The sequence below is a fragment of the Vulpes lagopus genome, chromosome 5 (genome assembly GCF_018345385.1).
Source record: "Vulpes lagopus strain Blue_001 chromosome 5, ASM1834538v1, whole genome shotgun sequence".
NCBI lineage: Eukaryota > Metazoa > Chordata > Mammalia > Carnivora > Canidae > Vulpes > Vulpes lagopus.
In genome coordinates, this window is record NC_054828.1 from 93,927,386 (window position 1) to 93,954,653 (window position 27,268).

General features: G+C 45.9%; 1 protein-coding gene across 4 annotated transcripts in view; it reads right to left on the minus strand.

Moving 5' to 3' along the window:
- The window catches only part of TRABD2A (TraB domain containing 2A), a 116,412-nt gene that overhangs the window by 85,466 nt on the left and 3,678 nt on the right, over positions 1–27,268 (minus strand). For all 4 annotated transcript variants that reach the window (XR_005987938.1, XM_041756157.1, XM_041756155.1 and 1 more), the window contains exon 2: positions 20,494–21,054. Coding sequence is in view for 3 of the 4 variants with exons in the window: in XM_041756157.1 (XP_041612091.1) it covers positions 20,494–21,054 (561 nt within the window). In the remaining variant the exon portion in view is untranslated. The remainder of the gene's footprint in view (positions 1–20,493; positions 21,055–27,268) is intronic.

The following is a 27,268-nucleotide window of genomic DNA, read 5'->3' on the forward strand; positions in this document are numbered from 1 at the left end:
CCTGAAGGGGGAAGGGAAGGATCCGTTCTACATCTGTCTCCTGGCTTCTGGGCCTTCCTTGGCTTGTGGCTGCAGAACTCCAGTCTCCATGTGGCGTGCTCCCCATGCATGTGTGTGTCCACATTTCCCCTTTGTATAAGGGCACAGTCATGTTGGACGAGCGCCCACCCCAATGACCTAATCTTACATCATCTGAAAAGACCCACTTTCCAAATAAGGTCACATTATCAGGTCCCGTGGGTTAGGACTTCAATGTAAGCATTTGGAGACACAAGTCAAAACATGTCAGTCTTAGCTTACTTTTTTTAGTAGTTCATATGAATACAGTAGAAATTTCCAACAGTACTAAGAAAAAAGGCTCCCTCCTATTCCTATACCCCAACCCCCCCCTCCCTAAAAACCACCACTGCAGCCAGTGGCTTGGGTATCTTTCCAGGGATAGTCTTTGTGTAAAAGGTGACAGACAGACTGATGACACATGATAGGCAGACAGACAGAGAAGTATGGAGATAGCTCCTCCATTTTTCTGTTTGTGCTCCTATTTTGTGCCTTCAAGCACTCAAATAAATGCCTTTCCATGAACGAATACTGAAGCTACACATTATACCATAAGACAAAAAGTCATGGAAGAGAAAGCCAGAGCTTGGCAAACAGGGCTATCCTCCAACGTTCCTAAAGTACAGGCAGCCTGAGACCTCCCAATCCATAAGATAAGATTAGTGACTATGGGGAAATCTGCGTAGCTCAGTGGTTGAGCATCTGCCTGTGGCTCAGGTCATGAGCCTCCCCTCCCCTGAGGGCAGCCTGCCTCTCCCTCTGCCTATGTCTCTGCCCCTCTCTCTGTAGCTCTCAAGAATAAATAAATAAAACCTTTAAAAAGAAAAAAAAAAGATTAGTGACTATGGCAAATCACAAAAAAGGAAATTTCTGACTGGTAAAAGGGACAAAATGAAGGTTTCCTACAGCCTTTCCAGTGAGAAAGCAGACTGGATGCAGAAGCCCCATAGGCACCCCAGAGATGTCTCCAATTGCCCCCAGTCCAAAGCTGCCCTAGTGTGGCAGGATTGTGGAGCCCAACCACCAAGAAAGAGTTCTTGAGATGCTGCACAGTGCCACTTAGAACATGTATTTAAGTAGCACGGGGACATGACCCGCAGGCCCAGAAAGCTGCACATTCTCTGTATGAAGCTGGCGGTTATATGCTTATACTCAAGGAGGAAGGCGATGTGCAGGGAGTATGAGATTCTAAACATCTTATGCGAATTTACACTCAAAAAAAATACTTTCGTAGGATTTCTATGGTGCTTATCATTCAGTTCACTATTAACTATCGGTGAGATCTACAGGCAGTCATGAGACCCTTTATGAATGTAGCAACCCTTTATGTCCCTTTATGGATCAGCATGTATCTGATCCTTATTGAAAACTATGTAGGCTATAGATCAGCTTCTGGGCTAAAGGTGAACATTTTTCCACTTCTCTCATCTTCAGAACCTCTACTATAGGCTCAGGCTGACACAAGCAGGCCCCGAGGAGAAATCCAGGCACAATTCTACAGATGAAGATTTCAGACAATCCTGCAAAGACTCAGGTTCATTTCTCCAAGATCTCAGATAAGCCTTGTCCTCCAGACACTCAAATGACTTGGTTTTCCCATGAACCTTTAAGCCAGTGTTTTCCAAACCACAGATTGCAACTCATTATCCACCACTTCTTGTTGACATAAATCGTGGCATGCTCTACCCACTGCTCTGGAGCTTGCTTATTTCTTTTAATCTTGCGTATCCGTCCATACAGTGCATCCAGGTCTGTTCCAAGCTTTGTAACAGCTCCACATAAATCGGTGCAACCGCCCCCTTATGGGCACCTTTTGTCATTACAGCTACGGTAGCCAGAACCGCCACCTACGTTCACCTGCAGGTGACTCCACGTGCTGGCAGGGCTGAGAGTCACTGATGGAATTAAGTCAGGGTTGGAGCTTCAAGAACCTGAATAAGTGAATAGCAAACACATCCAGTTCTTTGAAACATGAACCGTCTCCAGAGAGCCATTGGTGTGCACTGCCCTGCACTCAATTCCTGGCTCAGTTCTCTGACACTGAATGACAGTTCTCCCCACCATAGTTTTTGGAGTCTGACTCATATCCTCACCAGGAAGGATGTGGGCTATGGGACCAGCATGCTTCTGAAACAGCATTGCTTCTACAGTTTTTTCAGGCAAACAAAACTGTGACCGAACCTAGAAACTAGCACCTAAAACACCATTTCAGAAGAAACGCACATTCTAAATTCTCAACTCCAGCTTTTGGAGTGCTCGGGTAAGTTCCAAGAATTATGCCTCCTGTATGGTTACTATCTTGCCAAGCTCCTTGCACTGATGTAGAGCAAAAAATTCTCTTAAAAGTTCTTGAGTGGGAGATACTTTACAAAGATCCCTGTCACTCCCCTGAGGGCAAAGCAAGAGGCATTAGTGAAAAGAGGACAGAAGGTGAAGGCAGTAGGATATGAGGACACGGGAACCTGGAGGGGCTCAGCAAAGTCATTAGCATGATGGACTTAGGTTACAATTATAATAATAATAACAGCAGCAGCCCCTCCCCAACCCCCACAGAGGGAGTCTAGGTGGAGGTGGAAGTCCCAGAGATATACCGTCACAGTCACCACCTGGCCTGAGCTACAGGTTTCCCTGCCATTATAAAAAGGTGGTGCCTTGGGCAGCCCGGGTGGCTCAGCGGTTTAGTGCCACCTTCAGCCCAGGGCCTGATCCTGGAGACCGGGGATCGCGTACCACGTCAGTCAGGCTCCCTGCATGGAGCCTGCTTCTCCCTCTGCCTGTGTCTCTGCCTCTCTCTCTCTCTCTCCCTCTCTCTCTCTCTCTTTCTCTCTGTGTCTCTCATGAATAAATGAATAAAATCTTTGAAAGAAAAAAAGTGGTGCCAAGAGCTGTGAATCTGTTACAGCGGCACCTGGCCCAAAGCGGCCACACCATGGGTGTGCTCGGCACCTCCCAGGGGACCTGCAGCAACAAGAATACAAGCAGAGCACATACTCAAGGACAGATCATAGTTTGAGAGCAACATTATCCTGATCAGCAACAGAGAAAGGACTGCTGTGCACAACACATCACAAATGGGGACCATGGGCATGGCATCCATCAGCCCACCCTCCATGACCATGAAAAGCATGCTCATGACCATGAAAAGCACGCTATCCATGCCACCAGAGGCCACCAGCAGAAGGACCAAAGGCCCCAAGGCCTCAGAGCTAACCAGGCTACTGCGCTTGAACCTTTCAAGATTTCTGTCCTCAACCACATGAAATAGCAGTTACACGTGAAGCTTGCGACTGCCCATTCCTGCTCTTTTCAGGGTGTCCCTTTAGATACACGGGAGGACTTCTTACCTGTTGGGAAAAACTCCTGAGTTTTTATCTCCTGAGGCCACCAGCGGAGGGTCCTGGCAGAACTAGGGCCACCCCAGCTGGAGGTACAATGGACATGCCTGTTTCTGTGACAGAGGACAAGCAGAGCTTAGTAGTGGCGGGTCTCAGCAAACACACAAGGTGATAGGCTCACAGTGCTTTGGGACGGGTCCTGCAAAACCTTTGTTATTCTCTGAGGCTCACATTTGGAAGGGCTCAGGACCAAATAAGCCACCACTGGGAAATTTGCCACCTTGGAGAGGTTCCCAGTGCTTCTCCAGGGTGTACCAAGCTCTCCTTTTTGAATGCTTGCTATCTCAAGGAAGGCACTCTGCTCTACTCTGGGATGTTTTTAACCATTACAAAGTCCTTTGTTCTTGTTGAGCTCCCTATCGCTCCATGATTGCCGTGCACTCGTTTTTATATACATCATTACAATGTGTGTTTCCATACATGCACAATTTGTTAGCAGCCATCAAAACAGAAAATGTGTGTGTCCTACTTCTAGGAATCTCTCCTACAGAAATACTAGCCCAAGTGTGCACTGCATTAAGTGTACAAGGATGTTCCCTGGGGAACTGAAATATTGCTCTCCTTGGCACAGAACCTGGGTGACCCGGAACTTGAGAGACCCCGCTGGGGTGGCTCTCAAAGAATTTGAAGAAGCCAGTCCTACTACAAAAACGGTGGTCTCATCTCTTGGTAGAAGGGAATAGTGTGTCTAAGACTGTGCCGGGGAGCAGCGAGGGGGTCATCAAGGAACCAGCAGACAGTGGCAAGTGGTTGGAGATCCCAGGTACCTAATTTCTGAGACCAAGAAGAAAGGAGACAGTAATCTTTAAAGCAGGTTAAAGAGGAGTCAGAGCAGAAAGATCAAGGCTCATAGAAGTGTCTCTAGAGAGTCATCCCAGCTTTCCTTACTACAGTTTAATTAAATAGAAAGGAAGACCAGAGCAAATAGGAATGAAACTCTCACATGTGTGTCCTAGGAGACTACTATGAGAATGTTTATATAGCAAACTAATTTGAAACAACAAAACCCTGGGCACAGCTCAAATGTCCATTAAGAAGAGAACTGAAAAATTGTGGTAGATGCCACACAACAGTGAAAGTGAACAGTGGTGGGCAGCCCAGGTGGCTCAGCGGTTGAGTGCCGCCTTCAGCCCAGGGCGTGATCCTGGAGACCTGGGATCGAGTCCCACATCGGGCTCCCTGCATGGAGCCTGCTTCTCCCTCTGCCTGTGTCTCTGCCTCTCTCTGTATGTGTCTCTCATTAATAAATAAATGACATCTTTAAAAAAAGTGATCAGTGGCCACACATATTAGCATGGATGAATATGGCACAATTTTGGTCAAGCAGCAAGGCACAGAAGAATGTACATAATATAATTCCATTTATAGAACAATTCGAACACAAGGCCATACACTATCTTGTTTAAAATACATATTTGAGGGGATCCTTGGGTGGCTCAGTGGTTTAGCACCTGCCTTTGGCCCAGGGCACGATCCTGGAGTCCCAGGATCAAGTCCCGTGTCAGGCTCCCGGCATGGAGCCTGCTTCTCCCTCCTCCTGTGTCTCTGCCTCTCTCTCTCTCTCTCTATGTCTATCATGAATAAATTAATTAATTAATTTTAAAAATAATAATAAAATACATATTTGATAAAACTAAAGAAAAATGGGGACTTCAGGTAAGGAATGTGAAGTTTATATGGAGCAGTTATAGGAACAGTAGGAATCAGGCTAAACAGAGCCTAAGTTGGTTTAAACCAACTCACAGAGCAGAAAGGCAAAAGCAGAGGAGGGTAGTAAGGTCAGGGCTCCCTCTCTTTATACTTGGACCACCCTCATAACTAGAAAACTCAAGGCTAGTCAGGGCAAATGAAAACCTCTGTTCTAACCTCTCCTCTCTTCCATCTATTTGAGCCAACACATACTCCTACCTACAGCAATGAGTAGCCAGGGGAATTCTGCATGCTGATTGGCTTAAAACCAGGATCCTGAACCAATCGCTAATGAGATTGGCTCCCAACTCAGTCACTCCAAGAGGGACACTAAAGGTAAGTAAGATGGCAAACTACTGGATTCAGAAATATTAAATTTCAACGATGTCCTGGTTTCTCTTGCTAGTTTGAAAAGAATACCTAGGAATAAAGAAATCAAACAAGGCAAGAGGAACCAAGGGTGTAAAAGTGTGTCAACAGGGATGGAGTATAAGAGCATACTGAGTAGGACCAAATAAGCCCAACCACTTAGGGCAGTAGGAGAAAAGGTAACCATAAGCTTCTATCAAGTGTCTGTCATGCACTGATACTCTCGTTTGCTCCTGACTATAATCCTATGATGCTTGTTTCGTCAACCCCATTTTACAGATGAGGAACTGGACTCAGAAAGGTTCAGTATCTTGCCCCAGGTCAAAAAGATAGGAAATGGGGGTGGGGAGTGCCTGGGTGGTTCAGTCTGTTAAGCCTCTGCCTTCCACTCTGGTCATGGTCCCAGGGGTCCTGGGATTGAGCCCAATTAGGCTCTCTGCTCAGTGGGGAGCCTGCTTCTCCCTCTCCCTCTGCCTGCCACTCCTCCTGTTTGTGCTCTCTCTCTCTCTCTGTCAAATAAATACAATCTTTTTTAAAAAGAAAAAAAGATAAGAAATGGGGAGGGAGCCAGGATTCAAACCCAGATCCAGGGCCTTCCAAGTTCATGCTCTTTCCAGTGAGAAACTGGGTAGAAGAATAGCAGGATGGGCAGCAAGACCAGTCTTGACCTCTCCAAGGTGTCCAAAGCCTACTTCTTCCAAGGCGAGGCCCAACTGCTTAGGACCCATGTACCTCTAAGCAAGGACAGCCAGCATACCTACTTTCCTGAATGCCCTATCCTGGTTATAACAGCACCACTCAGGTAAAAAGATTCAGAGACAGCCTCAAAGTCAGGCTCTGTGTCTTTTAACTACTGCCCCCAACCCCCGCCCCAACTCAGAGATCACTATGTCAGGTCATTTTCCACCTATAGGGGAAAAAAATCCACAAAACCATGCTTCCTCCAAAAAAATCCAAAATCACATGCTCCCTCCTCTCCCAAACCCCTACTCAAACCACAGCCCCTGAAGGGACAGTCCTACGTAGGACATGGCTGTCCACTCCCTCCCAAGCATGCCCATGACCTAGGTGGACATCCTAGTCAATGATATAGCACCATCAGGCTTATATCCAAAGAGTATATCTACCCCACCGAATCATCCATAAGCAGAAACTCTCTAGGCCAAATGCCAACTGCTTCGTTTGGAGCATTGGTTAAGATTTCAAGAAGGGTAAGAGACAGCAGGAAGGGAAGAACTACGGAAACTTATTACAATTCTGATAAAAATCCAATTAGCATAGAGTTTCTGACAGCACAGAGACTAAAAGGGACCTTCTTTTCCCTCTGGAAACAGAGTGAGGCGGATGGGTGTCTGCTTTCATATTGTGCTTGCCTTATACTGTCTTTAAAAAAAAAAAAGTATCGGGCCACCCCAAAATACGTCCTATTAGCTAAATACTCTTCTCTCTCCTTCCAATGACACATACTCACCCCATCTGCACTGTCTTTAGAAAAATAACAAGCTGATCACCAGACAATTTACTCCAGGGTTCAAATGCCATCCTTCCTTCCTGCTACCCCCTACCCCCGCCCCGCTGCCCCCCAGCCCCCCATGTCTCCCCTTCCGCTCTCCCCTTGCCTCCCTACAGCCCTCCTCTGCCCCTTTCTTTCTGGGCTGTGGAAAGAATCGATTAAGCTCCCTGTCCAACATTTGCAGCATGCTTCTTTCTCTTTCCTGAGACTCCTTCAGCTGTGGGGAGACCCAGGTCCCAGTCGGGGCATTGTTGCGGGAGCCCATGGGCTGAAGGAGCGGGCGAGGGGGTTCGGTCCGGCAGATGCCTTTTTTGTCAAAGACAAAGGCCCCCCATCGAGCCTCTCCACTTTTCAGCACTTTCATCCCCCTCGGATCAAAGGGCTGCTCTGCATATGAAAGGCACCGCCCATTATGCGGCTCACATTAGCCCCGCACCACCCCACCAGCCTCCCGGCTCCGGGAACAAAGGCGCTCGCATCTGTTCAGGCGCAGGCCTCACCTTCTGGGGCGGTGGGTTGTTGTGTCTTTTTTCTTAGTTCACTTTTGAGAGCCATTCAGCCCCTTGAAGTAGAGCTGGAGAGCAGTAGGGGAAGGTCTTCCTTGTCCTCAGAACATTCCGCCCCATATTGTTTCGAGCCCCTTGAGGGTTTCTGGTCCTCGCCTCTCCCCACCTCACCTGAGCATCGCAGCAGCAGCAGCAGCAGCAGCAGCAGCAGCAGCAGCGGGGACGCCCTCCTCAAGCGAGTTTCTGTTCGGCCTTCCAGCCACTCTGTAAAACCCCTCCTCCTCCTGTACCTGAAAGGAGACTATTCCCAGGGAATAGTCTAGATCAGCCCTCAAAGCCAGACGGTGAGAAATCCTGCTCCTTTTCTTGTCGCGGTTATACATGCTGCCTGACACGGGAGATACAGCTCCCACACACTTGTTTGCACACTGAGGTCTGCTTTCCAGGGGGACAAAGAGCACTCCTGAGAACCTGGACCTGAGCTCTTCGCAGCAAAAGGACTCAAGCGTGAGGATGAAAGAAACTTCTCTTCAGTGACATTCCAACCTGAAGAAGCATCCTTCTGTCAATGCTGCTGGCCCCTGAATCCCAGGAAAGCACCCGGAGAGACCCAGCAGAATGCCCCAGGCTGACCAGGCCTTCTTCGGACTCGGCCTGCCATCCCCTCCCCTCTGCTCTCCTTCTTCTCTCCTCAGTCAGGCCTCCTGACCACTCTCTCTCCCTTCCACCCAGTCCACATCCTGCCCTGATGCACACGGGCCTCCTGTTACAAACTTAACTGTGTCGCCCACCCACCTCCAAATTCACGTGATGGAGCCCTAACTCCCAATGTGACTGTATTTGGAGACAAGGCCCCTAAGGAGGTAATTAGGGTTACATGAGGTCATAAGGATAGGGCCCTGATCTTATACGACTACAGTCCTTCTAAGAAGAGAAAGAGACACCAGAGGAACCCCCACACACACACCTCCCCTCCCCCATACACACACACACAGAAAAAGCCATGTGAGGACACAGCAAGAAGAGGGGACCATCTGCAAGCTGGGACAGCCTGCACAGAAACACACCCTGCCAGCACCCTGATTTTGTACTTTGACCTTCTAGAACTGCATGAAAATAAATTTCTGCTGTTTTTTTTAATTTTTTTGTTAACTTTTATTTATTTATGATAGTCACAGAGAGAGAGAGAGAGAGAGAGGCAGAGACATAGTCAGAGGGAGAAGCAGGCTCCATGCACTGGGAGCCCGACGTGGGATTCGATCCCGGGTCTCCAGGATCGCGCCCTGGGCCAAAGGCAGGCGCTAAACTGCTGCGCCACCCAGGGATCCCAAATTTCTGCTGTTTACACTCCCCTGTCTGTGGTATTCTAGGATGGCAACTAGAGAAAACTGATACATCTCCTTCCCCCAAACCCTACACAATGCTGAGGTGACAGTAAGAACAAATAACCAACCTCTTATCTCCAAGGCCTAGTGAAAGTTACCACCTCTGCTAAGCACTTGCTGACTATCTCAGCCCCTCCCCAGAAATCTCCCTTCTCTTAACCTCTGTAGCCCTGAAAGGTAGTTTTTTAAAGTGCTGACAAGACAAGCAAGATTCAAGAACAACAGACTATAAAGAACCAAATTAAAAGCACAATAAAGCTAATGAACTGCACCCACTTCACCACACTCAGAACTGTTCCTGGGGCTAATTAGGCAGGAATGGCAAGCACTTCATCTAGATGGCTACACACACTTTGACTTCTAGAGTCCAACCTGCTCCTGGATGTTCCCTTATTTTGTATTTTCTCCAATATCCGTTATCAGCTCTATGTCAGGTTTCTGTCATACGAACAAACTCCAGTCCACAGAGAGCTCAGGCCCCAGTCCCACCATGTCTTCCTCTCCCTGACCCTGGGTCCTGAGCTAACAGCTGGAGCTCCTACTAAGGGGCCAACTCCAACACCCTGCAGCAGTGACCGGGGCAGCAGCCCATCTAGCCCACACCTGGCTGCCAGGTGCACTGACCTGCAACATTGCTCTTGGAGCTCCCAACTTGCCCCTGAAAACCACTCAGCGTGCACGGAGATTTCCCAGTCTCACACTCAAACTCTTTCCAGCATCACCCTCCATCCCACCTGACACAAGTGCTCATGGAGCCCAAACACCACCATTTGGCCAGCACAGCATGCTGGTCCCCAGGTTTGCCTACACTGTTGGCCCATTTGAAGTGTCTCCCTCATTTTCCCCTGCCTGTCTAAATCCTAGCCTCCCCTTGAAAATCCAGCTCAATAGTAGAGTAGCCTGGAGGCCCCAGGGGGTGCATTCAGTTGAGCACCCTACCCTTGGTTTCAGCTTAGGTGGTGATCTCCTAAGGGGTTGTGAGGTCGAGCCCCACCTCGGGCTCCACATTCAGCCCAGAGTCTGTTTGAGACCACCTCTCTCTCGCTCCCTCGCTCCACGATCCTTGCCAGTTCCTCCTTTTGGGCTGCTGTTCTGACCCTCCTCTTTCCACGTCACACATTTTTCACCTCTCCCTGCCCTCCCTCCCCACCTTCCCTGTGCTGTGGTGGGTGTGACAGTTCAGATTATAGGTATTCTTGCCCTAAAGGTAGAAAACAGAAACAGAGGACAAGGGGGCGGGGGAATAAGCAGAGGGGAGGATCAGGAAATGGGTCCTTGTAGCACAAGACTAGAGTTTTCTTCTTGCTTTTCCAGTCTATTTCTAAGAGATGAAGTGGGAACCATAGATGTGTTCATTCGCTGGGCTGCCATAACAGAGCACCATGGACTGGGTGTCTTAAACAACGGAAATGTATTTTCTCTTGGTTCTAGAGGCTGGAAGTCAGAGATCATGGTGTCAGCAGGGGTTGTTTCTCCTGCAGTCTCTCTCCATGGCTTGTAGAGGGCTGTCTTCTCCCTATGTCTTCACATGATCCTCACTCTGAGTGTATCTGTGTCCTAATGTCCTCTTCTTATTTTTTTAAAATGTTTTATTTATTTATTCATGAGAGATACAAAGAGAGAGAGAGGCAGAGACACAGGCATAGGGAGAAGCAGGCTCCATGCAGGGAGCCCGACGTGGGACTCGATCCCGGGTCTCCAGGATCACACCCTGGGCTGTAGGCGGTGCTAAACCACTACGCCACCAGGGCTGCCCTGTCCTCTTCTTATAAGGACACTGATCATACTGATTTAGAGCCCACCCTGGTGATCCCATTTTAACTTAATAACCTCTTTAAAGAACCTTTCTCCAAATACAGTCACATTCTAAAGTACTTGGGGTTAGGGTTTCAAAATGTGAATTTGGTCAGGGGGACACAGCTCAGTCCATAATAGGGACCAAGGGTAGAGTTGTATAATTTGGACATGGGGACAAGAACAGGAGTCCAAGACAAAAGGAGGAGCTGACAAAGACCTTGGAAGTTGGAATCCAGGAATGGAGGTGGGAGTGGCAGGAGAGTGAAGGGAGGGCAGAGAAGGGGCACAGGCAGGTGTCAAGCCCCTGAGCTCAGACTCAGTCGCAGATTGTCTCAAATGTCTACAAACACAGTCCCTCTGCCCAGCACTGGATTTGCAGGGCCATCCTGTAGGACTCTTGGTCCTACAGCATCTCAGAATCACTTCTGGGCCTGGGCCAGGTCTATAACACCAGCCATCTCTTCAGACAGTATCCAGTCTATGACCATCACCACTGCAACTGCAAACGTAGCTGACTGGGGCCAGGCAAACTGGGGGCCCCACTGAAGCCCCAGACAACACAGAGCATCCCTAGAGCTGTCCTCTCCCTGAGAAGTCAGTCAGCAGCACCCCACAAGGATGTTCTGTTCAGTGATAAACAACCTTGTCTACCCAATGTACCTGCCAAGAGCAGAGGCTCACCTGGAATGCAGTCAAGGAACCCAGGGATGGGTAATGCGACCCCTCAGGTTTCTCATGCTGTCATCCACATTTCATGATTCCACAGCCTTTGCTGAGGTTGGCACCAAAGCCCCACTCTCTCCCTTTTAAAGCCTGAATGGAAAGGAAGGGCTTCATGGAAGGGTGTGGGGAGGAGGGGCAGCACAAGATGTGTCAGGAGGGATAGTGGAGAAGCAGAGAAGTGTCATAATGTTCAAGGTGTGACATCAGACAATGCCACCAACGTCCACCTCCAGAGTCCAGGGCAGCCTCGTTCCAACACTGGGCCACAGAGTACTTCATCCTGCTGAGACTTTGGCTCCTTGGAGGGCCCCAGGGGACAGCTGGTCCAGTCCCACCGGAGTCCTTCCCCTTTCCCTTTCCCTTCTGGAATCTCCTCCAAGCAAGGTAGACTCTGCCTCACCCACCCCGGCTTGAGGTAGATTCTGGAGGAGCAACAAAGTGCTCACACTCTCACAGGCCCTCCTAAAGAGATATGTGGGACTTGTTCCTAGAGTCTACGGTTGTCCTGGAATTGATCCACCACAGAAGAACTGGCCACTGGGGTGTTAAAGGAGCTCTCTGCTCCCAGCCTAGTTCACCAGGAAGGACACAGGGACATGGAACAGAAACAAGACTGTAGCATCCCTTGAAGTGCTTCTCTTATGACCCCAAAAGGAGCAGAACAGCATCAGATCCAGCTGAGGTCGCAACGCCAGCAGCACATGTGGTATCCATGCAAGTGTACAAAAATATATAATTTTTTAAGTTCACTTCAGACTTTAGAGAGGCAGCCCAGAGCCAGGGAATGGCTGGATCATCATCAGCTTTGTCTTTGAGTCCCTAAAATAAGAAACAGAGTGTCTGGCCCCTGTGGAGTGCTGAAGAAATATGTCCCAAATAAAGATCAGCCATTTAAAAAAGAGAGAGACTCAAATCCTGAGCAGGCCTGTTTTCAGGTGAAAACACAGAGCTCAAGTCTGCATCTGGAAGTTCGTGAAAATCACAGCCCACCACAAGGTACACAGTTGACTCAATTTTCCACTTCTGATCTAAAAATAAGAAAGTAAAAGGATGGCCAAGGTGAAGAAATGTCACAGAAGACCTTCCTGGGTGAACTTATGGTTCAGTTCGGGCTTCCCATGTCTGAGGACAGTGCCCTTCATGATGGCTATGTTGATGTTCTGTGTGTAAGCAGGCCCAAGGTCGATTCAGGGCCTAGATGTCACAGGCTCCTAGGGCATTTACACTTACTGTAGCAGTTTGCCCAGCTATGCAGAAGAACACGAAAATTCTACAGAAAAATGTTGGGAAGGAATGCAAAACAAGCAAACAGTGAAATAAAAGTAAAAAGATTGCAATAATGCATATTTTAACATGCTGGTCTTAACACAGTTAGAAAGGCCACATTCAACTTTTTAAAGTAATTGCCACACGTTCATGTCGTGTCCCATTTCAGGCAAGGGATCCACAAGCTCACTGTCTCCCGATGGCCTCACTGACACATTCAGCAGCAGTCCTGCCCATTATCCTAGAGCCACTCGTGAGCCCCGTCTGCGTGCAGACACCGTGCCAGGAGCCAAGGCACAAGGACAGAGAGAGCATGGCCCAGCCTTCAAGAAGCCTGCGCCTCTGAGACGGGCAGTCATCAGGCTTCCAAAGGGACACTAAGAACAGTGGAGTGTCAACTCTGGCCTTGGAAATGCTTCACGAAGGAAATAATGTGTAAGCTTAATCAGCCAGACTGAGGAACAGCATGAAGAGGGGTTCCTGGCAGACGGGACTGCATGTGCCTCAAATAGGTCACTATTAAGAATGTTTGTGCTCACAAACAAATCTGTCCATATTTTAGAAACCAATTCCCTTTCAGAGACATCATATGTTTTTTTCTAGACCTTTATTTTAAGCCAAACCTACCCAGGAAAAATAAAACCTCAAGATCTCCATCTTTAAGCACATTCCATTTCCATTCTGGAAAATGTGAAAAAATCACCCATCAGTATTGTGATCAATTTCAAAAATGAGACCATCTGCTTTTATTGGAATTCATGACTGGGGAGTAGGAAATCCCCCAGTAAGTCAGACCTGTGGAGCTGGCAGCTGGCAGCACTCAGAAACAGCACTGGATTAGAAAACCGGAGTCTAAAGCCATACCACCCTACAGTCAGTCACTCAATCTTGGCTCATCTCGGAACCTAAGCAAGGTCGGGCTTGGGGAGTACTTGGATGGGAGAAAATGGGAGACTAGGGAGCCTGGGCCAGCCCTGCTCAGTCTCACTGTGACCCCAAGCCATTCACCAAGGTTATTCCAACAGCAAACTGACCTCAGTGGGGCCTCTGCTGACTGACCTACCAGCCTTATTCTGTGGCCTCAGGGGAACAGAGACCTGTGGAGAGGCCTGCAAAGTACAAAAACGATGCACCCCGTGTTTTCCTAGGATTGGGCTATCCTGGGCCTGGCAGGTCCCCGTTCTCCTACGCAATCTGACCCTATGTTCTCAGGAGGCTTTTTCAGACTAGCCAGCACCTCCCCAGCTCATGCCTCTCCTACATCCATATCTGGCCCTTAATAGCCAGAGATGGAGACACACACCAATGGCATCTTTCTAGGAATCTGCCCCACTGGGGGCTGCCTCTACCACTCTGCCCGGTCTAGACCAGAGCCCTATCCTAGAGCCACACTGGTTCTTCTATTAGGGAACTGATCCATCTAAAGAAAACTTGCTCCAAAGAAGGAAAATCCCCATCTTCCCAACACCCCAAAACTGTAACTCAAGAAATGCACTTTTTCCTAAGACTCAGAAAGTATGTTCACTGGGCCCAAACCATTGTTTAAGGTTTCACTGGGGGGAGAAAAATGACTTATCAGCAGACAGTGAGTTTTTAGGGTCCTGGATCAGAGGGCAAGAACTGGCAGTGACACCTGCTGCTGGAAGGGACAGCAGGCATGACAGGTGGAAAGGCCAATATGAAATATGTTAGTTAGTGCCATCTATTGGCAAGAGTAAACAGTACCAGAAGTGATTCTGTACAAACAGAATCAGATCATGAGAACCCTTCCGTATCACCTAAAGAGCATTCTGGGGTTGGCACAGGACTTTCACATCCAACTAACTTCAGTATCTTGGGATAAGGAAAGCCCAAAGATGCAGGCTTTCCATATGGAAGGCAGAAGGAAACCCCAGGCCTACTGGCCTCATTCATGTTAGCCTTTGGATCCCATGACTCAGACCCCAAATCTAGATGAAACTGGGTCCCAAAGGACAGACTCCAATGCTGAGAAGATTGAGGCAGTTCCGAATTCCCGCCCCACCTCACCATGACATCCAGTCCATCACTGGGAAGTGGACAGGAGAATCCTGTGGTCAGACAGATGTGTTCTGGTCAGCCCCTCAGGGGGAGCAGACAGACAATGCCCTGGAGCTTGTGCAGAGAAATCTGGTGGAGTGTGACCATGGAAATGGGATTTTAGAAGATCATTTCTCTAGGGAACTCTAAATCTTTAATGGGGACCCACGAGTGCAGCTGGGAAGGACGGGAGGGGACTCACAGGTGAGCCCTGCATCACTCAGACTCCGGCTCCAAGTTCATTTGCCTTCTCCACATTAGGAATGGTAACACAGCTAACAGTACCAGGGAGATACGAACTTTGAAAGAGAACAGGCATTATAATCTGACTCCATTCTGGAGCAGGAAACATCTGCCCTCAGATGGCAAGATCAAATCCACAGACAGGAAGTAATCATCCTTACTTGTCAATGATAGATCTGGTCACTAAGAAAGCAAGAAGATCAACTACTGTTGTTAAAATACGCAATTTCAATTGGGCGGTTAAGTTAATATATAACAATTAGTAACCAGATAGAAAACATATTGGGAAGACAGTCTTTATACCAGCAGGATTTTTTATTAAAAACAATGAATAAACCTATGACTTGAACAGCACCTAGATCAAGAACTCTATAAAATAAGAAAGAAGACTAAAATACAATCAGTAAATGGAAAGGATAGCACGTTCCTGGATTATTGGACTTAATATGAGGAAAAAGTGTCAGTTCTTCTCACACTAATCTATAAATTAACACAATCATAATCAAAATGATCATCAAAATCATTAAGGAAATATTTAAATCCAGTCACTAAGAATGTGATATTGACACAGAAAGAGACAAACTGTTCCGTGGAAATGGGAAGTGTAGAAACAGAAGAAGGGCACACGTGTGTGTGCTGCATGCATGTGTGCGTATATGTGAGAGAGAGAGAGAATGTCTCTATAACGATATGCTAAAAAAAAGAGCATCACAAGTCGATGGAGAAAAGCTGACCCCAGGCCAGTTACATCAGAAAGGGCAGCCATAGGCATTGAGAGGCTCACAGAGTCAAGCCCTGACTAGGGAATGGGCAAAGGGTACAATGAGAGGACACATCACAGGCAGCATGGACTCCAAGTGGACCTGCCTCAAACACACTCAGATCCACAATCTGGATCACTGCTATTCAACAGAAACATAGTGTCAATCACATATCTAAGTTTTCTAGTAGCCACAAAAAAAAAAAAAAAGGTGAAATTAAATTTAATGATATATTTTATTTAAGCCAATACATCCAAAGCATTATTATCTCAACATATAATCAATATAAAAAGTTATTAGTTTTTCATATTTAATTTTCAAAATCTGATGTATTTTCCACTCACCTGACATCTTAATTTGGATACTACATTTTCATCAGAAACACCTGATCTGTAGTTCGACTTCATATTTGTAGTTGAGAAAGGAGAACCACATGCCCAAGTTGTTCCAAACACACTTAAAAGTTTTCCAATAATTGGATCAATTATCAGTTTTTAAACTTTAATTCGAATTAACCAAAATAAATAAAATTCAAAATTCGCTTCCTAAGTCACACTAGCCACATTTCAAGTGCTGAAAACCCAGTCATATGTGGCCAGTGGCTAATGAATTAGACAACAGAAGTCCAGAATCTTCTACTGCAACTCAAACCTCCAAGGTCTGACACTGACCACCACACCTTTTGGAGACTCAAAGTCACCATGACCTTTAATACATCTGGGATCAACCCCAAATTCCTCCATCTGTTGGTTAGGCAATCATGGGGAAGGTTCTTAAGCTCCCTGAGCTCCAGTTTTTGCATCTATAAAATAGGGATGATGCTGCCCATCTTGTGAAATTCTAAAGATTAGATGTAAAATTACCAATGAGGTCTGGCTCATAGAAGGCAATATGTTAGTTCTCTTCCCCTTGTATTTATATAGTATTTATGAAATGTTTTCCAATTTACTGTTTCATTTGCTTCTGACAACAGGATGGTGGGCAAGTATTATTATCCCCATTTAAAAATGAGAAAACAAAGTTCAGAGATGTTAAGGGAACAGCTCAAAGTCATACACTGGTGATGGTGCAAGAATTCTAACCCAGTGCATCTGGCTCTGAGTCCATTGCTTCTCCCACTGCCAGCACAGCGTTCCAGCCTCAGGTGCGCCTCAATCTCCAGCTGCCTCCAGCCTACCATCCAAGAGGAATGTGGGAGCCCTGGAGTATAGGTTCGCAGGGCTCCTTCCAGTCAGTCTGCCCCTGTCTCCAGGAAGACTCAGGTTCTCCTCTGCCTCTTCCTGGCAACTGGTTGGAGAAGTGGCTCAGGAGCCTTCGGAGCCTGGCTGTCTCCCAGTCTCACTGCGTAATCAGCACCCACTAATGTCTCTCTTCAGAGAACAGAGGAAGGAACCAACGACCCCTCAAACAGGCAAAAGAAAAGAACCCAAGGGAATGAGTTAAGCTCATCTTCTGTCAAAATGGATGCGGATGATCCTACCGTTCTCTGGACTTACTAAGACAGGAGACTCCATTGGCCACCACCCCAAAGCCTCTGATGGAATTCTTCAATTCCACACGGCAGTGAGAATGAATGATGGACAACTACACAGAGCAATGTGGTGAATCACAAGGGTAATGCTAAGCGAAAGAAGCCAAGCCCCCTAAAGGGGGCACACTGGGTAATTTCATTTATGTGAAATTCTAAGAGTCAAACTAATTTATGCTTAAAGATTTTCAGGATAGTTGGGAGGTCAGGGGTAAATGCCAGGGTCAAGGGGCTTCTGGGGAGCTGGTGCTATTCTGTTACTGGCCCTGAGTGCTGGGCACATAATTGTGTTTGTGAAAATTCATCATGTGTACTTTTCTGTTTAGTTATGCTGCAGGAAAAACTTTACGCTAACTTTCTGGGGTGATGGGAATATTCAATAAATTGATCTGAGTAGTGGTTATATGGGTATAGGTATATGTTAAATGTCACTGACCAGGTCACTAAGGTTATATTTGACTGTTTATAAATGAAACATAGGAAATTACCACCACTCCCCCAAAAAAGAGTCTCAGGAATGTCATTTAATTTTTCCTCCTAAATTTTAAACAACTCTAACTTCACTAGTTAACTTAAAGGTCTTATAAAAAATTTAATTTATAAATATTAAATACGCATTTGAACATTAAGAAGGTGTCATGAAATCAAAATGACACTCTAGTATAAATATAGTGCTCTAAAATGTCTCTTAAATGTATTTATTATCTTAAGAGATGGTACTACACACCTTCCTACAAAGATACGTTGCTTAAGATAATATTTTACTTCCAAGCATTTTCCCCTCCCAATTGGAAGTATGAAAGAAGGCTTAGCTCGGGCAAAAATGCTCACAGATTTCAAACTTATAAGGTCAAATCAATGAGCCTTTAAATCAAAGCACTTTCCCTTTTATAAAACAATTAGCTCTTTGGGTTTCCAAAATAATGCAAGAGTGGGATCCCTGGGTGGCTCAGTGGTTTAGCACCTGCCTTCAGCCTAGTACATGATCCTGGAGTCCTGGGATCGAGTCCCACGTTGGGCTTCCTGCATGGAGCCTGCTTCTCCCTCTGCCTGTGTCTCTGCCTCTCTCTCTCTCTCTCTCTCTGTGTGTGTGTCTCTCATGAATAAATAAATAAATCTTTTTTAAAAATAATTTACAAAAATAATAATAATGCAAGAAAACCCCCCCCCAGGAGATTGATGCAGAAAATTACTGGTTCCTTCATTTGTCTAATAATCTCAATATGCCAAATACTATATTTTAGCACCTGAGTATTTATTAATATAGAACCTTAGCAAGGTAAATTAAATTCCTATAATTTTTTTTAATTCCTATAAATGTTATTATTAACTCATGAACACTATGTTCAGGCTACTGAATGTCCTTAAAATCTATGCAACAACCCACCTGAGTTCAGCATTTCAAGATCTGCTAAGGCCTAAAGGGTTGAATTTTATTCTGATGGCCAACCTCCCAAGGTCAACCGCTGAGAATATTTACACAAGAAGAAAACTTATTGGGATCCCTGGGTGGCGCAGCGGTTTGGCGCCTGCCTTTAGCCCAGGGCGCGATCCTGGAGACCCGAGATCAAATCCCACGTCGGGCTCCCGGTGCATGGAGCCTGTTTCTCCCTCTGCCTGTGTCTCTGCCTCTCTCTTTGTGTGTGTGTGTGTGTGTGTGACTATCATAAATAAATAAAAATTAAAAAAAAAAAAGAAGAAAACTTATCAACAATAATGTTGATTATCAACAATTATCAAAATAATCAACAATATTGTAACAACTTTGCATGGTCACAGATGGTGACCATGCTTATTGTGGTGAACATTTGGCAATGTATATAATTGCTAAATCACTATGTTGTACACCTGAAACTAATGTAATACTATATGTCTATATTTCAATTAAAAAAATTTTTTTTAATTTGTTTTAAAGTGGGACACCTGGGTGGCTCAGGGTTGGGCATCTGCCTTCGGCTCAGGGCATGATCCTGGGATCCTGAGATCGAGTCCCACATCGAGCTTCCTGCATGGAGCCTGCTTCTCCCTCTGCCTGTGTCTCTGCCTCTTTGTGTCTCTTATGAATAAATAAATAAAATGTTTAAATAAATAATAAAAATTAAAATCTGCCTCCCTCAGAGGCATCTAACGTACTTTAAAACATTAACAACAAATTTCACCAAACCAATTAAACAATAGCACTGATAAAGTGTCACGTGTCCTATGAGAAATGAAGAACTCCTTAAACATGAACTAAACTCCAGTACCCTGCATGGAGCCTGCTTCTACCTCTGCCTGTGTCTCTGCCTCTCTCTCTCCTGTGTATTCTAATGAATAAATAAATAAATAATCTTTTTAAAAAAAGGAAAAGAGGGATCCCTGGGTGGCGCAACGGTTTGGCGCCTGCCTTTGGCCCAGGGCGCGATCCCGGAGACCCGGGATCGAATCCCACATAGGGCTCCCGGTGCATGGAGCCTGCTTCTCCCTCTGCCTGTGTCTCTGCCTCTCTCTCTATCTCTCTCTCTGTGACTATCATAAATAAATAAAAAATTTAAAAAAAAAAAAAAGGAAAAGATAATTATTAAAAAAAAAAAAAAAAAAAAAGGCAGCCCCTGTGGCCCAGCGGTTTAGCGCCACCTTCAGCCCAGGGTGTGATCCTGGAGACCCGGGATCAAGTCCCACATCAGGCTCCCTGTGTGGAGTCTGCTTCTCCCTCTGCCTGTGTCTCTGCCTCTTTCTCTCTATGTCTCTCATGAATAAATAAATAAAATCTTATTATAAATAAAAAAATAAACTCCAGTATCCTGAGGGAGGGGCTATAAACTATGGGAAGAGGAACATAACTCTGCCTTACCAAGGAATTTTCTGTGGGGAGTGTATCATTTTCAAGCCATACCATAGGCCATACACTGTGATAGTCAGTCTGACATTCACATTGTCCATGTCCTCTCAGTGCAGCCTGTTAATGAATGACCTAAATTAAAACAAGTGACACAGGTTATGCCAATACTTGTCAGGATAACAAGAGAAAAAAACCTTCTCTCTCTCAGTAATCCACACATAAATGATATATATAACTGACCCTAGGGCTTATTTTTTAACCCTCAGGATAACATTCTTGAGCAAAGACAATTTTTGGATAAACTGTGTTTCTGGTCCATCTCCATATTATAATTCAGTGAACTCACTCAAACTCCATGTCCTTCATGCAAAGAGGGTCTTACCTGTGAAAAGTTGAGCCCATTCAGTGGATGGCACTGCTCTTCCACCTTTTCGACGGCCCCAGTCTGTTTCCTCAGCCGCTCGGCCTCCTGGGCAAGGTACAGGTCTAAGACAGGCACCCCACGGGACTTAATGTCCACTTCAGTCAGGGAGTTGACCATGAGCATCACCCAGATGGGCCTCTTCCGCTCCCAGTTCCCCGCAATGGCATTGAAGAGGTAGTCGGCATACAGACCTTTGCCCCGCTGGTCTGGGGTCATCCACGAGGGCATCATGAGCTTGACATACTCTAGGTGGCGCTTGAGGCGGCAATAGATGTCCCTGGGGAGCACGTCCTGGAGGTTCTCACCCTGTGGCAACATCTGACAGCTGGTGAGGGCTGAGATAGTGTAGGGGTCCGTGAGGTCCAACTCGAAGTACACAATGCTGCTCTGCTGAAAAGCCTCCTTGGAGTTGTCGGGGATGAAGTCCCAAACCCGAGTGTACGGAACGTGGATCGTGCCAAAGAAGTAAGACGGCGGGTCTCGCTTTATGGTCCACAAGAAGGAATTCAATGCACTTTGCTGAAAGCAAATAGAAAGGACGTTAAGTCATGATATGGAAGGTCAGAAACCTGACAGGGGAAAATGAATTGGAGAGACAAGTCACACTGCAGGAGAAAAATGATCAAAGTTCAATTTCGACTTCGGAGTCCAGGTAGAGTCACCGGCCAGCAGCAGGAGTCTCGAGGCAGCATTTTTCTCTCTTCCACAGCAATGCTGATTAAAGTCAAAAAAGTAATAACAGTCCTTGAGCTTGCTCTAGCAATGAGGTAGGGCAGGAGGTAAAGCAGAGAATCTCAAGGGATTCCTAGGACACAGCTGAAACAGATGAAGGGACACGTGAGGAGACCACTGTTACCTCCCAGGCAGGCACACTGGTGGTGCCTGCTTCTTCAGATTCCAAGTCCAACATTCCCAAAATCAGTGGCTCTCAATGGCTGTACATTCTCTCCCAGCAGTTTCACAGGCTGAGCAGCAGTGCGCATCCGCCTGAGGCCAAGCTGTCATGCCCTGAGTGTCTCAGTTTCAACAGCAGGCACTTATGAAGTGTCAGTTTATTAGAGGACCCCTGTACAAAGACGTGCACAGGGCAGCCCTCAAGGACTTCAAGTCGTAGTGTCAGATAAACTCATGAGGTGAACCATTCATCAAGCAGCCCAGAAAGGCGAAAAATCCAGATTTACAGAAAAGGCAGTTCTTTACAAAAAGCTTTGATTTCAGCAGCTTTTTAAGTGACATGCTTTCCTGGATTGTGGAGTTTCAACTTACAATCAGCTCTCATCATTGTCATAGTTACATTCTACAAAGTCACCACAAACACTGAATTACCAAATAATGAACCACTGCTCCTAGGGGAAATACAAGGGTTAGGTTCCTACAAGCCTCTGGTCACAACATTTTGTTTTGTATGTGCTTTTCAAAGTACCCTATTCGGTATGTTGTTGATTCATTAATAATGACCTCATGGCCAACAGCACTACTATTCATACCTGAACGAAGCTCATCTAACACATACATTTTCTCCCTAAGGCACACTCTCCTAAGCAGCCTCCTGGTGCTTAAGAACACTAGGCAGTATCTATATTTGGTTATTTTAAACAGTGACACCACCCACAAAAAAAGCACAAAAATGCAAAAAAAAAATGTAGCATTAAGTAGACCAGCAAAAGGACACTTGTTCACCTATTACTTGTTTGAGAGCTGAAACAAAGCACAGCATCAATTTCTTTGACTTCAGTTGGGAGTGTGTGCATTGGGCAACTCAAGTTTTTCCCAGTTCTGGAACAGCTGCACATGACCATGAAAGTGCCACAAGCATTGGGGTTACAAATCAATTTTAGCAAGTAGGCCAATTCACAAATATGGAATCTACAAATAAGGAGGATCAGCTGTATTTGCATTTGTGTGTTTAAGTAGCAACAACTTATTTTTAAATGAAATGTTACACAGAATCTCAAAATTTACTAAGACAAAAGCTGGTTGATGCAGGGGCCCCATTCCCACAGCTTTCAACCTTCTCTTCTCCTCTTGCCCCCTGGCCATCTTCCACAAAAACAATCCTGAGCACTCAGAGGAGGGCAGAGAACACAAGGGCTGGGCATGAGACAATAGTGGGGGAAGGTGGGCAGTAAATGGGCTCATTTACTGGATAAACACTATTGGCTAAAGCAGCCTAAGCCCCTGCTGGCCACACGGGAACAGGCCTAGTGCTCCAGAAGGGCTTTTCAAAAGCAACTAGAAGTCTTGAGTTTAAATAAAATGTTCAAATTAGAGGGGCACCTGAGTGGCTCAGATGGTGGAGCATCTGACTCTTGATTTCAGCTCAGGTCATGATCTCAGGGTCATGAGATAGAGCCCCACAGTAGGATCTGCACTGGGTGTAGAGCCTGTTTAAGATTCTCTCTCTCTCCCGGGCAGCCTGGGTGGCTCAGCAGTTTAGCACCGCCTTCAGCCCAGGGTGTGGTCCTGGGGTTCCGGGGTTGAGTCCCACATCAGGCTCCCTGCATGGGGCCTGCCTCTCCCTCTGCCTGTATCTCTGCCTCTCTCACTGTTTCTCATGAATAAATAAATAAAATCTTAAAAGAAAAAAAGACTCTCTCCTGAAGCACCTGGGTGGCTCAGTGGTTGAGCATCGGCCTTTGACTCAGCTGATCCTGGGGTCCAGGGATCAAGTCCCACATCGGGCTCCCCACAGGGAGTCTGCCTCTCCCTCTGTCTCTGCCTCTGTCTCTGCCTCTCTGTGTGTCTTTCATAAACAAATAAATAAAATCTTTTTTAAAAATTCCAGTTGAAATATGTTGCTTCCATTTTCTCAAATGCCACACAAGCCAAACAGAACATATCTCACCAGCCCCCAGCCTATGGCCTTGTGTTTTGTTTTGTTTTTTAAGATTTTATTTATTTATTCATGACAGACACAGAGAGAGGCAGAGACACAGGCAGAGGGAGAAGCAGGCTCCATGCAGGGAGCCTGATGTGGGACTCAATGCCAGACCTCCAGGATCACACCCTGGGCTGAAGGTGGCGCTATACCGCTGGGCCACTGGGGCTGCCCCTTGTGTTTTTTTTTAAAGTATTTAAGCTAACAATTCTGTTCACACATCCACTTTTTCAAGACTGCACTAATTGGTGAGAGGAGCCTAAATTCTGCCTCTGTCTCAGCTACCTCCCTGAGATTTTTAAAAGCCACTTCATTTCTCTGTACCTCAGTTTCCCCATCTTTAAAAGTTAGATAACAAAATCTGTCATAAGTTATGGGGGCAAACAAACTAGACAGGCAATTGTTCAATGAATGGACAAATGAAAGAGAGAATATATTTTTAAAACTTATGATTGGATTGATATTAAGAGATGAATCAAGTTCAAGGTCTCCAGCTAGCCTTCAGGCATCCTCTTATGGCGTAATGACTGTCTCGGGGTTATGTAAATAGATCAAAAAGCCAAACTGAAACTCTATCTGAAACAATGGCTGCCAAGGCTAATTAAGCAGTCAAACGCCTCTCTGTTTTTTAGAATTAGATAAGCCCATAGAAAAACAGTGGCTAACTAGATGCCAGTTGAAAGCCAAGACTGACAGTTATAGCTTTGGTTCATTTAAAATGGGTCACAAGGGCAGCTCCGGTGGCGCAGCGGTTTAGCGCCGCCTGCAGCCCGGGGTGTGATCCTGGAGACCCAGGATCCAGTCCCACGTTGGGCTCCCTGCATGGAGCCTGCTTCTCTCTCTGCCTGTGTCTCTGCCTTTATTCTCTGAATAAATAAATAAATAAATCTTAAAAAAAAAATAAAATAAAATAAAATGGGTTACAAAATAATCACCTGTAAATGAAACTGGTTTGGTAGAGGTGGCCTTCTAGGCAGAGGTTTCATTTGGCTTATTTGTTCATTCTATAGGGAAGAGTTGCTAATTGCAAGATCCTGAATGGTGATATGACTGGGCATCACTGACCTACAGTAGGGATCTGCTCACACAATTTCCACACATTCTACCAAGGGACTTCTACACAGTTTCCAACTGGGACACACAGCAAAGACCTAAAATGCTATTATTCAATCCATGGAAACTACCTAACTCATTGTCATCTGGTCGGAGACTATGATAGTAAACAAATATATTCCCCAGAAAATCCAGCCCATGCTGCTGCATCATGGTTGGGGTTGGGGCATAGGCAGAGTGGGAGGGGTGGTTCCATTTCGGTTTGGTTTTGGTCTGTCTTTCCTCGATACCCTTAATCTCCCTAAAGTCTCATCCTACCTCAAAATACCTATACTTCTCTTTCGACCAAACCTGTTCAACTATAGGTATTCATTTTTATTTAATTATTTATTGCTGCCTTGCCAATTAGTATTAGTCTAGAAATGGAGTTATCAGATGATCTTTTTGCTGAAATTCTCATATTTAAAAAAAAAAACAACAACAACAAGACTCATGTTCTGGCATCCAGCTACATCGTAACAATAATGGCGCTAAGAACAGCCAGCTGTTATTAAATGTTCACTGTGCACCAGGAAAACCCAAGCATTGCACACATGCTCCTACTACATTTGTTTGGCATGCACTTATTCTACAATTATTTATGCAGCACTTACTGTGTGTCAGGCACTATTGTAGGCATGAGACACAGCGGTTTTCTAGAGCACTAGAAACATAATAGTGAATGAAAAACAGTCCCTGCCTCAGTGATGTCTGTTGTGAAGAATATGAAAGCAGGAGAGGGAACAAGGAGTACTGGTGGAGGAGATATTCAGTCTTTTTTTTTTTTCTATTTTCACCCTTTATTGGAAATACAAGGCAACATTACAGTTTCAGATCATTAAATAAATGTGGGGATACGGTATAGACAACAATCATGACCTGAATCCTGTAAGTAGTTTTTCAGTTCAGAGGGTAGGGAAGAACCACATTACTCAGCCACCAGAGGAGTTTGGGCTTCCACTCTGGCTAGCAGGATGCCAGTGCTGGTCAACCATACATGATCTTCACCACAGCAAACTGGAATCTCCAATTTTTCAAACTAATTGTAGGAAGAGAGAGCAACTGGGTGATCAGAGGGTGATCAGAAAATCACGGAATGTTTGGTAAGAGATTTAGGCCTTGCTGTGAAGGCAGATGAAAAGGCAAACCAGGGCGAGAGCTGAGAGAAGACCATTCCCTCCAGGAAGAGGGAACAGCAGTGCAAAGGCCCCAAGGCAGAAAGTTTCTAGCAAGGATGCCATCATAACTCCAGCAGGATGAGTGAAGAGGAAAGCAGGAGGAAACATCAGAGAGGTGAGCAAGACCAGGCCACACTAAAGCTAGGGCAGGCTTTTGTGAGAGGAGCAAGATGAGCTGACCTAATGTGTGAACAGGATCACTCTGGTGGCCATGAAGAATAGACTACGGAGGGATCTGGGCAGATGCAAGAAAGTCAGTTAGAAGTTTCCAAAAGAATCCAAGCAAGAGAACACAGTGGTAGTGACAGAACTGAGATATGTTCAGGTTCTGGATATATTCCAAAAGCTAAAGCTAATAATAGAACTTGCTGATGAATCAGTTAATTAAAAGGATGAAGTTGCCATCGATCAAGATAGAGGAGAGAAGGGGATGGGACAAGAGCAGAGGGGAAGTTCAGAAAACTGGCCTGGGCCCTGTTGAGTCAAGATGTCAAGCAATCAGGTGGGGAGGTTGAACTGGTAGGTGGATGCAAGAATCTGGACTTTGAGAGAGGCCTGGGTCAGAGATAAAAACGGGGTAATGTCACTATTTAGATGTTATTTCAGGGGCAGCATGGGTGGCTCAGCGGTTTAGCGCCACCTTCAGCCCAGGGCCTGATTCTGGAGACCCGGAATCGAGTCCCACATCGGGCTCCCTGCATGGAGCCTGCTTCTCCCTCTGCCTGTGTCTCTCTGTCTCTCATAAATAAATAAATAAAAATAAAAATCTTTAAAAAAAAACAGATGTTATTTCAAATCATGGAACTGAATAAGATGTCCAAGGGACTATGTGTAAATTAGGAAAGAAAAGGTGTAGGGGGCACGTGGGTGGCTCAGTGGTTGAGCATCTGCTTTGGCTCAGGTCATGATCCCAGGGCTCTGGGATTGAGTCCCACATCAGGCTCCCCACGAGGAGTATGCTTCTCCCTCTGCCTCTTTCTGTGTGTCTCTCATGAATAAATAAAATCTTTAAAAAAGAAAAAAGAAAGAAAAGAAAGAAAAAAAGAAAAGAAAAAAAAAGAAAAGAAAAGAAAAGGTCTAGAAATAAGCCAACCTTGCAAAGTCGAGGTACAGAAAAGCAGCCAGCAAAAGAAAATGAGAGAAGTCGTTGTCGAGGATGCTAAGAAAATAGAAAGAGTAGGAAGCCAATCAAAGACAGAACTTCAAGGAGGAGAACGTAAGCGAGGGGGCTCAGTGTGGCTGATGGGCCAAATGAGACAAGGATTTGAGGACTGACCTCTGGATGGAGCAACACAGGGGACCCATTGGTGGCATGGTGGGGCTGAAAGCCTGCCAGGCACCTATTCAGGAGAAAGGCAATTGAGAGGATACACATTAGTTAAGGCACTGGCCATTTCCATGTGCAGAAACAGACCTTGAGAGGTTTATGATGTTACCCAAGGTCCCATCGCTGCTGCAGGCAGGCTGGCTCCTGCGTTTGAAATACCATATTATGTGACCTTAAAATGCAACACACTTTACTCATGATTCACCACCCCTTTTTTCCATGAATACTCTAAGAGGTGCACAGTTGCTCAGGAGCACT